The 17,636-nt window shown below is 43.2% G+C and overlaps 1 protein-coding gene across 1 annotated transcript in view; it reads right to left on the bottom strand.

The window, feature by feature from the left end:
• The window catches only part of GRIK3 (glutamate ionotropic receptor kainate type subunit 3), a 653,994-nt gene that overhangs the window by 575,845 nt on the left and 60,513 nt on the right, over nt 1–17,636 (bottom strand). Inside the window, exon 5 of the mRNA XM_086954197.1 lies at nt 15,816–15,869. Coding sequence (XP_086810323.1) covers nt 15,816–15,869 — 54 coding nt within the window. The remainder of the gene's footprint in view (nt 1–15,815; nt 15,870–17,636) is intronic.

The following is a 17,636-nucleotide window of genomic DNA, read 5'->3' as shown; positions in this document are numbered from 1 at the left end:
TCCGTTTGCCAAGCTCCGACAACAATATGACCTCGCTCCATCTGAGGCCTTCCGATACACGCAAATCAGACATGCGCTGCTGGCGTCTCTACCACAGGGTACGGAGGTCCCTGAGGTTTCCCCGCTGGAAGACAGGCTGCTCACAGACTATCTGCAGAAATGCGCCACGTCGTTTACTTACCGTAAATTGATCAATAACCTGCCGGACCCTACAACGCCGCTAAGGGAAAAATAGATGGTTGACGTGGGGAACATAGACGAGTCGGAGTGGCAGGAAGCACTGGCCTCTCCTAAGGAGGTAGGTATCCAGCACGGCTCCAACTCGTTCAGCCTAAAATTCTGCGCCGCACATACCACACTAGACGCACCCTACATAAAATAGGCACAATACAGCATCCATACTGCCTTAGGGGATGTGGGGAGGAGGGATCCTTCTTCCATACACTATGGGACTGCCCCAAGATAGCTGATTTCTGGAGGAGGGTACTGAGGACGCTGTCACAGGTCACAGGTTTGTCACTGGTTCCTGAGCCCCGAAAGTGTTTACTAAACATGTGGGAACCCAATGACCTCACGCGCCTGGCGCAAACGTGGGCTACACTAGGGCTACTGGTGGCAAAGAGCAATATAGAGCAGAAATGGGGAGCCGAGGATTTGTCCTCACTAACGGCCTGGTGTACGGACATAGACCTAGCCATGATGGCCAAAAGGACGGTCTACATAAACCGGGGTTGTCCTAAAAAATTGACCAAAATATGGGAGGCATAGTACGTTTACCGAGGGAACATCTGTGAACCTATACGGGACTATGAAGAAGACAGTTCTGATGATGACCTGTGAGGCATGTGGGGGAAATGTGTTAAATCTAATGTCTAAAGTCTTTATTGCAGCCGGCCGGACTATTGTACAATTTATTGCTGAATTTTCAAAGCGAATGTGTACGTTGACTGTAACAGCTGTTACTCTCTATTTTGATTTCCTTGCCAATGTTGTAAATGCAAATAATAAAAACTGATTTTTAAATAAAAGTTGCACCCAGCGCTAACAAGGAAAAGGCACTATATTGTATAATACAGACCCTAGAAAGTCAGATAAAAACTACACAACATCATCCCCACAAGGCATACCGGACCAAAATGAAGGGGAATCAAGGGAATAAAAGTGGGAAAGATCCGATATCAACCTTAGGTTACAGTATATGCTGTGCAACACACAAAAATAAGTAACATAAACGTATCTCAGTACCACTAACTAACTCCTCTAAATTGAAAATGAACTCCTGTCTTTTCGTCTCTCCTGGTTCAGAGCCGAACTAGCTTCTGACTGGGAGTGGTAAACAGGTCTCTGATGGGTAGCAAGGCCTTTCTTTGGTGAACTGTGTCTAACCTTGCAATAAGCTTGGCAGAACCTCGACGTGAGCGCTGCCAAATGTTGATCCACAGTTTTCAGTATTGACTGGGGGCCATTTAGAGGCATTCATTACAAAATAACAGCCCAATTCATTAGCCCCCTTGTGAGCCTAGTGCGGCTGACGGCTGACGCTCGGGTACAAGTGCAGAACACGAAGCCCCGAGCATCGGCGAGATTAAAATATCGTTCCCAAGATAGTAGCGTTATTACAGAAAGTGGCATTAATTGTGATTGCTAATCTATTAATTTATTATCTTTCTGTATTTTGTCCTGTCTCCTCCAGGCCTTCGTAAAATACGCAGATGAAATTGTCTTGTTTTTTCCGAAGTGGCTGATTAATATGAGGTTATCTCAGAGCGCTTTAAAGCTGGCAAGAGTAGATAATGGGGAGGCTGGGTAATTAAAATGTCTGTTGCATTTGACAAATAAGTTTTAAAACATTTCCTGCTTTGTTTTTGTTACAGGATGTCTTTCCCTCCCAGAGAATAAAGGACAGGATTATTTTTGCTCGATTTAGCAGGAAATTAACTGTTGATTGAACAATAACGTTTAAAAAAACGATCACGGATACACAGCTCCGACAGAAAATAATCCGAAGTCCACAGAGCAACAGTTAATTGTTTTCGTATTTGTTGCAACACAAATTAAGCACAGGAATCGGTTGGTTGCTGGGTAGGAGGTAATTTTGCCTTGAGGTCAGAGCATGCTAGGCCCCTTACCACAACACGTGAGGTTGTTTCAACACTTCCTGTGTTGTTGCTGTGAGTTTCAAGCTTCAAGTTGTGACTGATAGGTGTGTGGCAGTGATTGCTGTGTCTGCAGGGATAGGTCAGTGGTAAGAATTCTCAGTACTTAATTTGTAAAAGAATACGTGCCAAGATCCAAAGTTTTTCTCAAAAGCAAATGGCCACCATTATCAAATGTCGAGGGGGCCAAATACCACGACTGTGTAGTGTTGATTCCACCTAATACCTCTTTCACTCACCACCAGACGCTCCCTGTCCCTTAATCACACTCTTGCAGGTTCTTATTCATATCTGCTTTCTGCCTTTGACACTGTTTACCATCTTTCTCTTCCTCCTTTCTCTCTTTTGTGTTTTTGTCTGTTTTCATCTGGTCAGAGCCTGATGAGTAAAAGAACAGTCCCTAAAAAGGAGCACCAGTGGGCCCCACTTGCAATACCTAGCTCAAATTAAGCCCTGCTGGCACCTGTCACAGAAGGCGTCCTATCACGGATGCCATGGATAACAAAATGACATAGGGCTGGTTTATGGAAGTGCTACAGGAATGCAGTGGGCGTTGCACCCATGGCCAATTTCAAACATTCAAATGGTCTTTAGAATCTTGAGTAAGCTCTTCTGTAATAAATAATGAGCAGGCACACATTGTATGCCTCTTCATTGTAAACGGGGAATGCCCTAAATGCGTAGAGACATGGACCCATGCGAATAAGTGAACACCTTGGCTGGAGCTCCTGCATTGTATAACTAATGCAGGAACTTGGAAAAGAAGAACTTGGGAAATAAGATGGCGGCCACAAAGAATACAATGCAGTTAGAGCTCCCTTCTCTATGTGCACGTTGGAATTTTGCCTTGAGGTCAGAGCATGGTCTAGTGGCGGTTCGTCCAGTGGGGGCATTGGGGCGTTGGCCCACTAGCCATGGACGACCGTCACTGACTGACTGTCACTGACACTGCGTGCATACATACCAAAAGTAAAATTACCGATTCATATTTAATGCATTTGAGCCTGAGGTCGGTCGGAGTGAGTCACTAACTATATAGTGACGTCATCGCGAAAGGGTGTGGGGGGCGGGCCTGCGGCAGGGAGTTGCAGGCTGGCAGTGGCAGATAGCAGCAGCGTGGCAGGGGGCAGCGCAAGTGTCTGCACATTTAGGACAAGTCATTTTTATGACTTGCCCACGCATGCGCACACACGCAGTAGCCCCTTCCCTCCTCCTCCCCAATCACTCACACAGGCAGAGACCCGGGGGCGCCGGGTCTCATTATGGGCAATATTAGCCCTGCTCTTTAGCTAATCCTGGCACAGTGGCGATGTTAATGCTGTGCCAGGATTGGCTAGGATAGGATTAGCACACTGCCATCTACGACTCCATCATTACAGTGGCTCTTATTTCAGCACAGACACTACCTATCTAAGTTAGGTCATGCACCATAGAAACCACATTTTCTTGTCTGTGTTCATGATCCAGGTCTGTACTTCACGCAGAATTGATGTTCATGATTGTGTTTGCAGGTCTATGTCAGACAGTGCTTGGCATGTGTGTTGCCTTATATCAGGGAGAGGGGTGATGGCAGAATCCAACTTTAATATTTGTTGATTCACTAAATGGAAGAACTTAATTTGTCATTATGTGAAGTGAACATACATTTACCCATAGTCCATTTGATGCTGAATTATACAACTGCCCTGGTTACTTCAATAGAAATTCCCTAAACAATGGAAAAAATTAGATGAGATTATGACAAAATCCTTTTACTACAAAATCTAAGTAAAAATTGAAAAAAAATATTTTGTCTATCAAAACGAATACAAACAATAATTTGTCACAAAATGAAACCGGTTAACACAAAATTAGCACTTTGGTATACTAACTAGGTGTTGGCAATAAATTACGCTACACTGTTGGGGTTGGCAGAGATTTGGCCACTGTGCATTATGCTTGTGATGCAGAGTTTTGGCCAAATTTTGTCAATGACTGAGTGGCAGAGTTTTTTTGCGCAAAGCTTGCCATAGATAAGTTGGCAAAAACTAGCGAGAATTGGAGCTCCTAGAGCAATTTTAAGGCGCTAGGAGATCACTTGGTGAGACTTTCCTCAATGCTGGAGGTTACAGATGGTCGCAATTGTTCACGGAGAGACAGTTGGTAAGTGGCTGCAAAGAAACAACACCCTGTGTCGCACCGCATGGTGCCATTCGCACTGATTTTGCAGCGTGGAACAAGCTCTCAATGCTATAAATTAGGGCAAGCAGCGCGACATGCCAATTACCGACTGTTCATGGAACTCCTTAGAATCTCGCTGAGTTTTCATGTTTCACGTTCTGTCCACCCCTAATACTAATATGCAATTGCAGTCTGATTTTTAGTTTGAGGTTTGTAATATAAATATATATATATATATATATATATATATATATATATATATATATATATATATATATATATATATATATATATATATATATATATATATATATATATATATATATATATATATATTACCTACTGGCGGTCGCCAGTAGGTAGTTATAGTTAGGATTTTTTTCAATGTTAAATCTCAAAATTCTATTTGGAATAACTTTGGCACCGGTTGACGAATCTGCCTGAAAATTTCCTGAAAATGGCCTCGTCGAGCTCCGGTTCTTCCTTGAAAGTTTGGGGGGGATACGTCAAGCGGGGGCCGAGATAAAAGGGGGGTCCCAAAACACGTTTTCCCCATGTTAATTTCCATAGGGCGGTCGATTTCACTTTTAGCCCGAACGGCTGAATGGATTTCCATCAAACTTGGCAAAATTGTAGGGACTGGTAGCCCGATGTGCCTTTGCTATGTCTCAAGATATGTGCTCCAGTGGATTTTGAGTAATTTAGGTTCAAAAAAAGATATATATCTATAGGCGCTCTCCGGTGCGCGCACCGGAGAGCGCTCCAGGCGCGCCACGCGACTTGCGCGCAGAAAGCTGATTGGCTCTCAGTTGTCTGTAAACATTCTAAACAGTCCGGAGCGGCCGCCATCTTGTGTCTCGGTAGGATCGAGACACGAGAGGTGGGCAAAACAAAGAGGGAAATGACCATAAGGGGGCAGGGTAGACCCCCCCTTGACCCCCTAGGTTTGATGTGGGGGCTATAAAAGGGCCCTGCGGGGCATTTAAAATATTTTTTTTTTCGTTTTGCGCGGGGGAAGCGCCCGGTACGCGCACCGGGGAGCGGCCCGGGGAGCGTACTATGAGGGAAAAAGATGAAAGAGTTTTTAAAAAATGAAGCCTTTATTTAGAAATTGGAGGTAGTTCTAAAAAGAACTTTTTTTTTCTTCTTTTTGTTGTTTTATATTTTTTTTGTGTTTTTTGAACTTTTTGAACTTTTTTGGGCTTTTCAAAACAGTTTTATATTTTTTTTGTATTTTTTTAGGGGGAGAAACAAAAAAAGGGAATTGAAACTGGCTCAACTGGAGCAAAAAAATAAAAAACCCAAAAAATTACTTCTTTTTGGGGCACTTGTGATTATCACCTGCAAGGACGATGAGCTTAACGCTTTTTTCACCATAGGCGATAAGCTTGCCACATGCAGAACAAGTGATTTTAAAATCAGCAAATCTTGGCTGAATGCAAGGCATCATCTCGGATGTTTCTGGTCCCGATGAAGTGGGTTGGTTTGTTTGGGAGGTGGTCCTTGACGACTGGGGGAGGTTACTGGCCAGTTCCCTGAACTCAGCACGAGAGTAGTTGTTTGGGTGCTTTCTGGTCATATGACGAATCATGGTATAGTTACCAAATGAATATTTTTTGTTTGGGTTGCCCCGTGAAAGTTCATCATTGCAGATTAGGCAAGTTACCTTGGGCGCATTCACTTTTTTCTTGCCCTCTGGGATTGAAAAAAACTCCCATACAATGTGTGGCTTGGGTTTGTATGGGGTATTTTCTTCAGGCAGCCATCTTCTCCTCCCCTCCTCCTCTTCCTCTTCCTCCTCCTCCTGTTCTTGACCACCAATATAATCTTGAGGTGGTCCTCTTGGTGGTTGTGGTGGTGGTGGTGGGGCAGATGCACCAGCTGCTGCTGCTACTGAAGCCATTATTAATATCAAAAAGGTACAGAGATGTACAAACAGGTCTTCCTCAGTCAAAGGACAAAGTCAGAATAAGGAAAAAAGGTGGGGTCTTTCATCATTTAGAAAAAAAACTGTCCTGAACCAATGAGAAGTGTTATTTTCAGGTCACAAGACCAGGGGCTTCAACATTATGAAACTAAAACTGTTATGAACCAATGAAAAGTGTTATTTTCAGGTCACATGACCCGACGCGCTTACGCTACGCGCCCCGGGGCGCGCCCGGGGGCGCTTCGGGTCGCGTAGCGTAAGCGCGTCGGATGTTTACGTTGCGCGATCGTATTCGCTCGAGTACTTCCGGGTGCGCTTACGCCGTGCGTATCACGCGGACGCGGCTACGCGATACGTCATGATCATGTTTTCGTTCGCGATATTGGCGCTTACGGGACGCTCCTCGGAGCGCGCCCGGGGGCGCTTTATAAAAGTACGCTTTTCGGGGCGCTCCCCGGGAAGCGCACCGGGAACGCTCCAAAGCAAAAAATAAAAAAAAAAATGGGAAAAATTGTAGGGACTGGTAGCCCTATTCTTAAGTGGTTTTTACGAAAATTAACTTTGATAAAATATATATTGTGCTACATTGGGCTATATATATATGCCAAAATGCCAAAATGTAACCCAAATGTAGTCCAATGTAGCCCAATGTAGCCCAAAGATGGCCACCAGAGACCAAAAAATGTAAATGTAGCCCAAATTTCAACTAGATGTAGCCCAACTGTAGCCCAATGACAGAATTTACCAGAGTGTTCTAAAGAACAACTAGAGTGCTAACAGTCTTATTTATAAAGTGAGACTTATAGTTAGGAATTAGCATTAAAAAAACCTATGAAATTCACTGAAAAAACCATAGGTTTCACACCAGTTATAGTTAGGAATTAGCATTTAAAAAACCTATGAAATTCACTGAAAAAACCATAGGTTTCACACCGGTTATAGTTAGGAATTAGCATTTAAAAAACCTATTAAATTCACTGAAAAAACCATAGGTTTCACACCAGTTATAGTTAGCTGGAAATTTTACTGATATAAAACCATTGAAATTCCCACGTTATAGTTAGTTGGACTCACTATAACTTGCGCGTGCAATGCACTGCTGATGACATCACATATTACATCACTCATGACATGGTCAGTGACATCACTCATGACATCACTGATGACACCATCCTTGTAACACAGTGACAGACCTCCTTTCACTGTAAAGTAACCTTTGAAACACATATTCAAAAATAGAAACTAACATTAACAAAAAAGTGGATATACCCATACCAGTTACAACAACCAATTCAGTAATTTCACCATCTATATACAAATTCACACATTCACCAACAGTTTTATGTATTCACTCATACATATACTCACTCATCATATGTAGTGATACCCCTATTCATTCTGTTACACACTGACAGTCATCAAAAACTTACTCATACATATACTCACACATGCAAACAAACTAATAAACATCCATTTATTTGCATATACAACTATACACACACATTAGCACATTACTTCTAAGGAAACTTACACATACTTACTCTCTTAAACAATCACTTATAGAAACACATACTTATTTAAACAGGAACTCTTTCAATCTCTCACTCTCACATATACCTACTTATATACATCAATTCTCATATATACAAGATTAAAACATATGTAGTTACTCATAAAGACACTAGTGAGAGAGGCATTCACTCTCTAACACACACATATACACACTCATCCACCCATACAATCCTACACAAATGCTGTCTTCAAAACACATACAAACAGTGAGTCAGTCATTGATGCATCTATGTGCTAAGTAACAGCCCCACCAAACCATACAGACACTCATACTGATACTAAAAAAACATCTAATAACCCATATACACACACATGTAGCTACTCACCAACCCATGCAGCCACTTATACACAAAGTAAAACACTGATACATATATTTAAATATTTAAACATTACTCGCTAATATATGTATTCACTAAGATACACTTAATAAGCCAGTTAACCAATCAATTTTTTTTAAAAAAACATCCATTTAGACACTTATTTAAACATTTATTCTTCCGTCGATCTTAACATATACATATATAAAATATATTTATTTTTCAGAAAGACACACATTCACTGGACGATGTCATCAGTGATGTCATTTGAGATGTCATCAGTGATGTCATGAGTGATGTCACTGACCATGTCATGAGTGATGTAATATGTGATGTCATCAGCAGTGCATTGCACACGCAAGTTATAGTGAGTCCAACTAACTATAACGTGGGAATTTCAATGGTTTCATATCAGTAAAATTTCCAGCTAACTATAACTGGTGTGAAACCTATGGTTTTTTCAGTGAATTTAATAGGTTTTTTAAATGCTAATTCCTAACTATAACCGGTGTGAAACCTATGGTTTTTTCAGTGAATATATATATATATGCATATACAAGTCTGAACAAGAGAACTCTGGGTATCTCGTAATTTAAGGTGGCAAGCAGCTCCTGTACAGAGCACCGTACAACACCAGCAACACTTTGGATTTGCTCTCCTCAAGTGGCTGCTCTTCTATCAAAGTTTTTAAGCATAGAATTAGGACAGTGCCATCCATGCTGAGATAGAAAGAGACAAAGTCTTTTGCCATTTCTGCAGCAAAGTCCTTAAGTATAGGATTAGCACACTGCCATCCATGCTGAGCTGTAAGATGACAAAAGCCTTTTGCCACTCCAGGCACAGTATTACAACTCTAGGTTGGTAAAATACCATCCAAAGCAACCTGAAATGAACAAAAACAACCCCAGAAACATATTTCACTATAATTATAGCTCTTCAGAGAGGTTTAGCTTTGTACTGACGAAAGGGATCACCCATTATAAGTCAAAACAATACACTTTCAGGCATAGAGTGCTGCATAAATTATGCTAAAAAGAAATAGATAACTCTGGATAGTTCTCAAGTTTAGGTGGAGAGCAGCTCCTGTTAGAGCACCCTATAATACCAGTGACACTTTAAATTTGCTCACCTCAAATATCTGCTTTTCTAGCAAAGTTTTTAAGCATAGGATTAGGACAGTACCATCTACGCCGAGATAGAAAGAGACAAAGTATTTGCCAATTCTACAGCAAAGTCTTTAAGCCTAGGACTAGCACAGTGCCATATATGCTGAGCTGCAAAATGACAAAAGTCTTTTACCACTCCAGGCCCAGTATTACAGCTCTGAGTTGGCAAAATACCTTCCAAACCAACCTGACCTGAAATGAATAAAAGCAACTTCATTCTTGCATAATTTATGCGGCACGACTGAGGCTGAGTCCCAACATGGCTGCCAGCACTTCCTGGTTGAAGTGTTGGCAGCCAATCAGATCTCTGTATGAGATTGGCAAGATTCGCAAAGGGTCAGCATCCTTAGATATGCAAATTTGGTTTTCCTTTAAAACCCTAAGAACTGCAGAAAATTTTTACACCAAAAAACAAAGAAGCACACTTTCTGGACCAATTTCAGCCAAATTTGGTGTAATTCCATCCAGCGCTTTTGGCTGTAGTTGCGTCAAAAATCTCAATGGGAATTAACATGGTAAACACATTTTTCTACCCCCCTTTTTTCTTGGCTACCGCTTGAGGTAGTTATAGTTATAGTAATGACCACGTTTCCTTTGTAAAAGCATTTCTTGTTTTCCTAATAACTTTGATGCCGTTTGACAAATTTTCATGAAACTTTCCAAAAAATGTTCTTCCACATTGGCTCCTAACTTGGAAGTTTCAGGGTGATCTGTAAAGCAGGGATAGAAGAAAAGAGTGGCCGCAAAAAACATTTTCTGTAGTCATTTTTCCATAGAAAAATTAGACTGAGCTACAGCCCAACCGACTTACTGAAATTATAACAAATTTGCAAGAAAGCTAGATTTTGGTCCACAAAGTGTGCTTTTTGTGATTTGGTGTACATCTATTTGGTAGTTTTTGAGATATTAGAGCTCAAACACTTTGCATATTTCATGCAGCAGAGGGTCAGCGGAGCCGACAGCTCTTGAGACGAGATCTGGTTGGCTGCCACCACATTAACAATGAAAACAAATAGCTCCACCTGGGGCTATTACGATGTTGTGATGGCAATAAATCCAAAGTACGGTGCCAACTGCGATGTGCGCAGCGTCGGGCACAGAGTCACACGGACCCCCTAACAAACAGTGGCTTGGAAAACAAAGTCTATTACGATGCACAGCATTGTGGAGGTAAGCCATCGGTGATGAGGTCGAGGCCGGCTCCCTGGCTGCCATGGAGGAGGCAAGGTGTTGTTTCCGCGAGGAGGTGATGTGTCGAATCCAGGACAGGGAAAGACTGTTGTATCGCCCATGAGGCATCGGTTCCGGTGAAGCGATGCAAATTCGGCGAGTTCGTGGAGTCACCCTCAGCGGCTTTCTGTGCCCAGATAGCGCGATGCAGGTGCAGGTGGTGACGGAGTCGGTGCTTGCACTATCATCGGGAATGGGGATAACTGCAGATGTTGGTAGGTGGTGAAAGGCGTCAGAGCTGCAGCACAGGACAGGTGGTGCTTTGTGCACTTCACGAGCAGTGACCTTGGCCTCATTGCACGTTGCGGCCTCACGGAGGCATCGCTAACAGCACTGGATATGGTTTTTCTTGCTTCTGTTAGGTTTTGTCTAACACACAACAGCAGGAAAAACTTCCAGATGCCCGAAACTACTGGAACAGGCACCTTCTGGCGGTTCAGAACTCTCAGCAGTAGAGTTCAGGGGAGCTAGATGTGAAGTCTTTGTGTCCCTGAGACTTCAGACCAGGAGGCCAGCACACACAGGCCCTTTGAGATTCTTCTTTAAGCAGGTTTCTCAGCAAAGTTCTAGCCTTTGCCCTTTCCTTGGCAGAAGAAGCAACTGCCATCCAACCCACAAGGAACACAGCTTAGGGGCAGTACTTCTCCTCACAGCTCTTCAGCTCTTCTCCTTGGCAAAGGATCCTTGTTAGAAATGAGGGTCTCTAGTTGGCAGGGGTTTACACCTCTGTCCAAGTAGGGGCCCTTCTTCCTAGTCAGAGTAAGGGAGTTACACCCCTGCTCGCCCCCTTGGTAGCTTGGCATGAGCAGTCAGGATTATCTTAGAGGCAGCGTGTAAACCAACAGTAATACAGTGAAAAAACTACAAAAGGACACCACACCAGTTTTAGAAAAAGATCCAATATTTTATGTACTTAAAACAAGACTAAAATGATAAAAAATCCACTACAAGTACTTAAAAAGGTATACTTAGCAAGAACACTAGAAAAACACAGTTCGTATGAGTCGGTAGCTCCGTCCAGGGCTGAAAACAACAGAGTCTAACAGTTCCAGCCGACCTCATCTGTACGGGCCAGTGAAATCATGGACAGACTCGGTAACAGTACCTTTCTCGTTGCGGCTCACACGGTTGTGCGATCCGGTTGTGGCAACTGTTGCAGTTGTGTTGCAAAATGGAAGCGGTGCAGGGTGCGGTGTCCTCTCGATGTGGTGCAGGCAGTGGCTCAGTGACAATCATCCAGACGGCATCGATGAGACCAAGGCTTATGCAGCAAGGCGAGACGGTGCTTGATGCAGTGCTGACAGGTTGCAGTGCAGCTGACAGAGCCAATTAGCAGGCCAGATGGCTGTGTGGGACGAGGCAGTGCGTTGCGAAACTTGCGAGTGGTGCACCCAGCCACGATGCGGTCATGGGTGTCAAAGTCAGCAGCACTGATGGCGTTGGTGAGACCAGGATGGCGAAGTGAAGCGAGGCTGTGTGGAATGCGGTGCCCACAGGTCACGATGCAAGCAGCAGCTCCATGGCGGCAGTCATCGTCATCGGTGAGACCAGGGTTGCGGTGTGAGATATGGATGGTGTGGTCTGCGATGCCACGAGGACACAGAGCCAGCGACGGAGTCCGTTGTATTTCCCTTCTCTGTGGCAGCTGAAAAAGCTGTTCCAGAAGCAGCACTCAGAGGTTGGTGAAGTCTATGCAGTCCCTGAGACTTCAGAACAGGAGGCAAGATCTATTTCAGGCCCTTGGAGATACTCAATAAAGAAGTTGCAGAAAGTTCAGTCCAGTCCTTTCACTGCCCAAGACAGCAGCAGCCACTGCAGGCCAACGCAGAAAAGCACTCAGCAACATGTTAGTTCCTCCTCACAGCTTCTCCAGCTCTTCTTCTTTACAGTCTTTAGGTCCAAAGAGTTCTAAAATTCTGGAGTCTTGGCCCCAATATTTATACCACAAAATCTTTTGTTCTCTGAGACAGGGAGTGTCTTTGCCCATCCAGAACCACTTCTGTCCTCTCTGGTGCAGCTTCCTGACAGGAGGAGCAAACGGCATTGTCTCCTTCCCCTACTCTAAATGCAGCCCAGGTGTATTTAGCCCAGCCCTGACCCATCCAGACTCTTTGGAGCCACTGCTCCTCCTCAGCCCCTGTCACCCCAAAGCCAGGCAGGCAATACACATACCAGCAGAGCCACACGGGATGGCTAAGCAAGAAAATACCTACTCTCTAAAAGTGGTATTTTCAAACACAGAATGTAAAAATCACCCTCACTAAAAGATGCATTTTAACATTCGTAGTTTGGGCATACCGACCTTTATTTTGCTACCTTGTTCCCACAGGTAATTATGTTTATAGAATGTTATAAGCAAATTCCCCATTCTATCCTATGGGAAAAGGTAGCCTTGCAAAAGTGAAAAATGTAATTAGCAGTATTTCACTATCCAGACATGCCACACACACCAGGGCATTTCCTACCTTTCACATACACTATACCCTGCTCACAAGGGTACCATAGGTCTTCCTTAGGGGTGACTAATATGTAAGAAAAGGGAAGAGTAGGGCCTGGCAAGTGGGTGCACTTTCTAAGTCGACATGGCAATACTAAACTGCACACAGATACTGACTGCATTGGAAGATCTGAGTTACCTTTTCAGGGCTACCCATGTGGGTGACGCAATTTGTGCTGCGGGCCCGCTAGCAGAATTTGATTTACAGGCCCTGGCAACTCAGAGTACTTTACTAGGGACTGACTAGTAAATCAAATATGCCAATCATGGAAACACCAATCCATAATAACAATGTACCACAGGAGCACTTGCACTTTAATACTGAACAGCACTGAGAAAGTGTGCAGAGACACTAAACCAGCAAAAACAGAGTCAAAGCCGGGAGGTCAGAAAGCAAAAAGACAGGGGAAACACGCCAAAAGATGCCAAGTCTAACAATCCTCTTGAGTCCAGAAGCGATCTAAAATTCTGGGGTTTAAGGTTCACTACTTATACCCCATTTTGTCTTTGCTTTTTTGCCAGGGTCTCTGAGCTCAGTCCAAAACAGTTCTGTCCATACTGGTGCAGTATGACCACAGGGGATGGAGGCGGCACTGTCAAGGAAGATAGGCCCTATTCGGGTGCAAGGATAACTCCTCTCACTACTCTGAATGCAGCCAAGGTTTATTCATCTCAGCTCTGAGTCATCCAGGAGGGGCCGGGCACACCTCAAACCCCCACGTGGCTATCTACCTTGAATACACATCCCCAACTCTTGTCACTCCAAAACCAGACAGTCAATCCACAAACAGGCAGAGGCACACAGAATAGTTAAATGAGAAAATGCCTAATTTTAAAAGTGGCATTTTCAAACACACAATATAAAAACCATTGTTACAAAATAGATGTGTTATTAAGTTCAGAGAGCCTAAACTTTATTTATCAGTCTTGTCCCAAATGGAAGTTATACTTGTAAGATGTTACAAAGTAACTCCCATGCTATCCTGTGGGACAGAAAGCCTTTCAATAGTGAAAAACAATATTGGCAGTACTTCACTATCTGGACATGTTACACACACTAGTACATGTCCTACCTTTCACATACACTGCACCCTGCACATGGAGGTACTTTGGGTTGCCTTACATCGTGCAAAAGGTGTGTTTAGGGCCAGACAAGTGGGTTCACTTGCCAGCTCAACATGTCAGTTTAAAACTTTGCACATACACTGCAGTGGCAGGACTGAGATACTTTTTCAGGGCTACTCATGTGGGTGGCACAATCAATGCTGGCCCTAACACACTCAGTGCCCTTTGGGACTTACCTGTAAATCATATATGACAATTAGGGAAAATGACAATTAGGGAGAACCAATTGTAATATCAATTTACACAGGTAGCACTTGCACTTTGACACTAATCAGCAGTGGCAAAGTGCCCAAAGCATTTAAGTCAGCAAAAACAAAATCCAGCACAGCATCAAAAATACAGGAAGCAGAGGCAAAAAAGTCGAGGGAAACCACACCAAAGATGCAAAGTCTAACAATGCCATTTTGGTATAAGCCAATTCCACCATGTTTTAAGGAGAGAGCGCAAGCCCTTTATCACTGGTTAGCAGTTGTAAAGTGTGCTGAGACCTAAGGACAGCAAAAATAAAGTCAGCAAAAACAGAAGTTCATCTCCCAGCTACACCCAGGTCCTATTCACTGTTTTGGCCAAATACACATTCTTGTGAGGGAAACCCTTAACAGGCACAGGTAGCTGAAAACTCCTAAAAAGTCCTTAGAAACTCTGGGAAGTAAAGGCCAGCTATCTAAACGTGCCAACATAATTTCTCTATCTGCTTTCAAACTGAAGCTACAACTTATTAAATGTAATAAGGTAATCCAGTGTTAGCATGAGGGAGAGATAGGTCTTACACTGTGAAAAATGAGTTTTTCTCCGTCAGGACATGAAAAACGCAAACCCATGTCCTACATTTTAAATAGTATGTGCTGTGCCCTATGAGCCTCCAGGGCCTACCTTAGGGTAACTTATAAGTATTAAAAGGTAAAGTTTATGCTTGGCTAAAGGTTTAAAACTGCACTATAAGCTGCAGTGTTCAGCCTGAAACATGTTTTAAAAGGCTGCTTTACTGGGTGGCACAATGAGTGCTGCTGGCCACTAGTAGCATTTAATGTACAAGCCCTTGGTACCTGTAGTACCATATACCAGTGATTTACAAGAACATTAAATATACCAATTTGGTGATGTTCATCCATTTTTAAGAAGAGAGCACTTCACCCCTGTTTATCAGGGAGAAAGTGCACAGAGTTCTAATAACCAATAAAAATGGGTTCAACAAAGGAAGGCGGAAGAAGGCAAAAAATCTGGGGTGACCTTACAGAAAGGGCCATGTCCAACAACTAAGATATGGGCAGGTAATAAAGGACAGGACTGTGTTGCAGACTATAATTATAGGAAGCATGTAGAATCACAAAACATTTGTTGATATCTACTTCTTGGAATGTATTTATGAGCTGGACCTGTTTGATGTAATGACTCTTTTTCTTCAAAAACAAATAAGGAGCATAGTAAAAAGCAATCCAAGAATCAATTGCATGAGAAAAATATATAAAAAAGCCTTGGTAATTCAAAACGTTTGTCATGCTAACTCAAACACACAAAAGCATTCACATAAGAACACACAAAAAAGCATGCACACGCTACACATACACACACTCATACTCGTTACCGGCGACCCCACTAGATAGTAGCCATTTATGATAAGGTTACACAAATCATAAACTTAATGAATAAAAAAAAATAGCTCACCAAGGTTGTGAAGATGAAATGGTAGTACTCGGTCATCATCCCCATTGCCATTGCCTCCAAGGAAAAACGAGAAAAAAACAGTAAATCACTGCACATTACATCTTTTGCACAACCTACTCTTATGCATGTGATATATGCTGACACACAGAAGAAACATTACATTTGTAAAAAGTATCTAATTTACTCCAAGCTTAAGTGTCATAAAATAGTACCCTTAGCCTTGAAATTCAGGATAAAATGGCCAGTACAGTTTATATGTGGCAGCGGGAAACATTTCAAAAGTAAATGTACTTAGAAGCAGGCTATGCAGTAAATGGGTCTTTGTCAGTTTAAATGTATAAATAAAAACTAATTTTGGAATGGTGATTGGTGGCTGAATCACAGTGCATAGCACTATGTTTTGAACATGAGAAAATAAATGAGGGGTGGATAAAAGATCAATGTGGGGTGTGGGTTTAGTCAAGCGTTCTTGCTTGTTAAGAAGGTGTGTTTTTAGAGTAGTTCTCAAGATGGGGAATAAGGTGATGGAACTTAGGGGCCAATTACGATGGCGGGAAGTCTGCTACTGCTGGGCCACGGTGAGGACCACCGGCTCGGCGGTGCAGACTTCCTGTCATCACCCTGAATATTCCCTCCGTCAAATTTGCATGGCGGTGGGAATAGGAAAGGTACTGCGGCGGACAGAAAGACCATCCGCCGTGGTCCCGCAAGGTGGGCCTTTTCCGCCCGCCTTGCGGGACAAGGTACAATGGGGCTATGGTGGCAGTGCCGTGCAGGCACTGCCATGGGCATTGGGATGCCTATCTTTTTTGGTGGCGAAGCCACAGCAAAAAGACAGGTGGTGAATGCCTTTGAGGGCCTGTTGCGGGCCCCCGGGAAGGTGGGGTGGGGTGGGTTGCTGCACATGGGGGGTACATATGATACCCCCCTACATATGCATGTACAAAGTGCCTGTCATGTTGTACATACATATGCTAAACATGTCATTTTACATTGTGGCGGGTGCTGCGGCCCGCCACAATGTAAATATATAGGATGCGCCTGCCAGTGTGGCGGGTGAATCATAATTTGCATTGCTGGACCGCCGCACCTGTGGCGGGCGGTCCCTTTTGACTATGCGATGGCCGCCGCCATCATAATTGGCCCCATAGGTTGGTTGAAGGTGAGTTCCATGACCGAGGTCTAAGCAGCACAAACTGCAGAATCCTTTAGAGAACACAAAGAGATGAGATTCTTGTCAGCACTTTCTCAGAAGAATGGCTTAATTTCTGTGGTCTAGTCCCAAAAGGGCTAGAGTAAGCTCCATTAGCCATCGGTATTTTTTCAAAACCAGTTTATAAAAGATCTCTCCTTCCAGTGCAGAGATGGGTTTACATCTTTAATGGTATACATCAGGGGCTGAGGATATAGCTCTTGTTTGCATCAACACAGTAGAATCCATTCATATCCCTTGTGCCAAACATCTTTGTAATCCTTGTGCCAAACATCTTTGTAGTGTAATGAAAACAGATATCTGATATGCTCCTCTGCCTCTAAACAAACCAATAAATAATTTATTCTGGTCAAGCAAATGGGCAAAAAACTAAGAGAATTGGGCCTCTAAGTACTAACTCCAGCGATTCATCTGGGAAATGTAAATACGTAACCGCTTCAGCTCAGAGCAGAGCAATGCCATAACCTATAAGAAAACCTGCAATTTAGTATATTGATTGAAAATATTTTGCTTCAGTCAAAGTGTGGAGCAAGGATTGTGAGAAAGACTGGATCAGTTAGGCTGTGTCAATGAGTGTGTGAAATTGGTCACTTCAAGATCTAATACCA

This window comes from Lissotriton vulgaris, chromosome 2_1 (assembly GCF_964263255.1).
Source record: "Lissotriton vulgaris chromosome 2_1, aLisVul1.2, whole genome shotgun sequence".
In the NCBI taxonomy this organism is placed as follows: domain Eukaryota; kingdom Metazoa; phylum Chordata; class Amphibia; order Caudata; family Salamandridae; genus Lissotriton; species Lissotriton vulgaris.
This window is presented reverse-complemented; position numbering and strand designations above follow the sequence as displayed.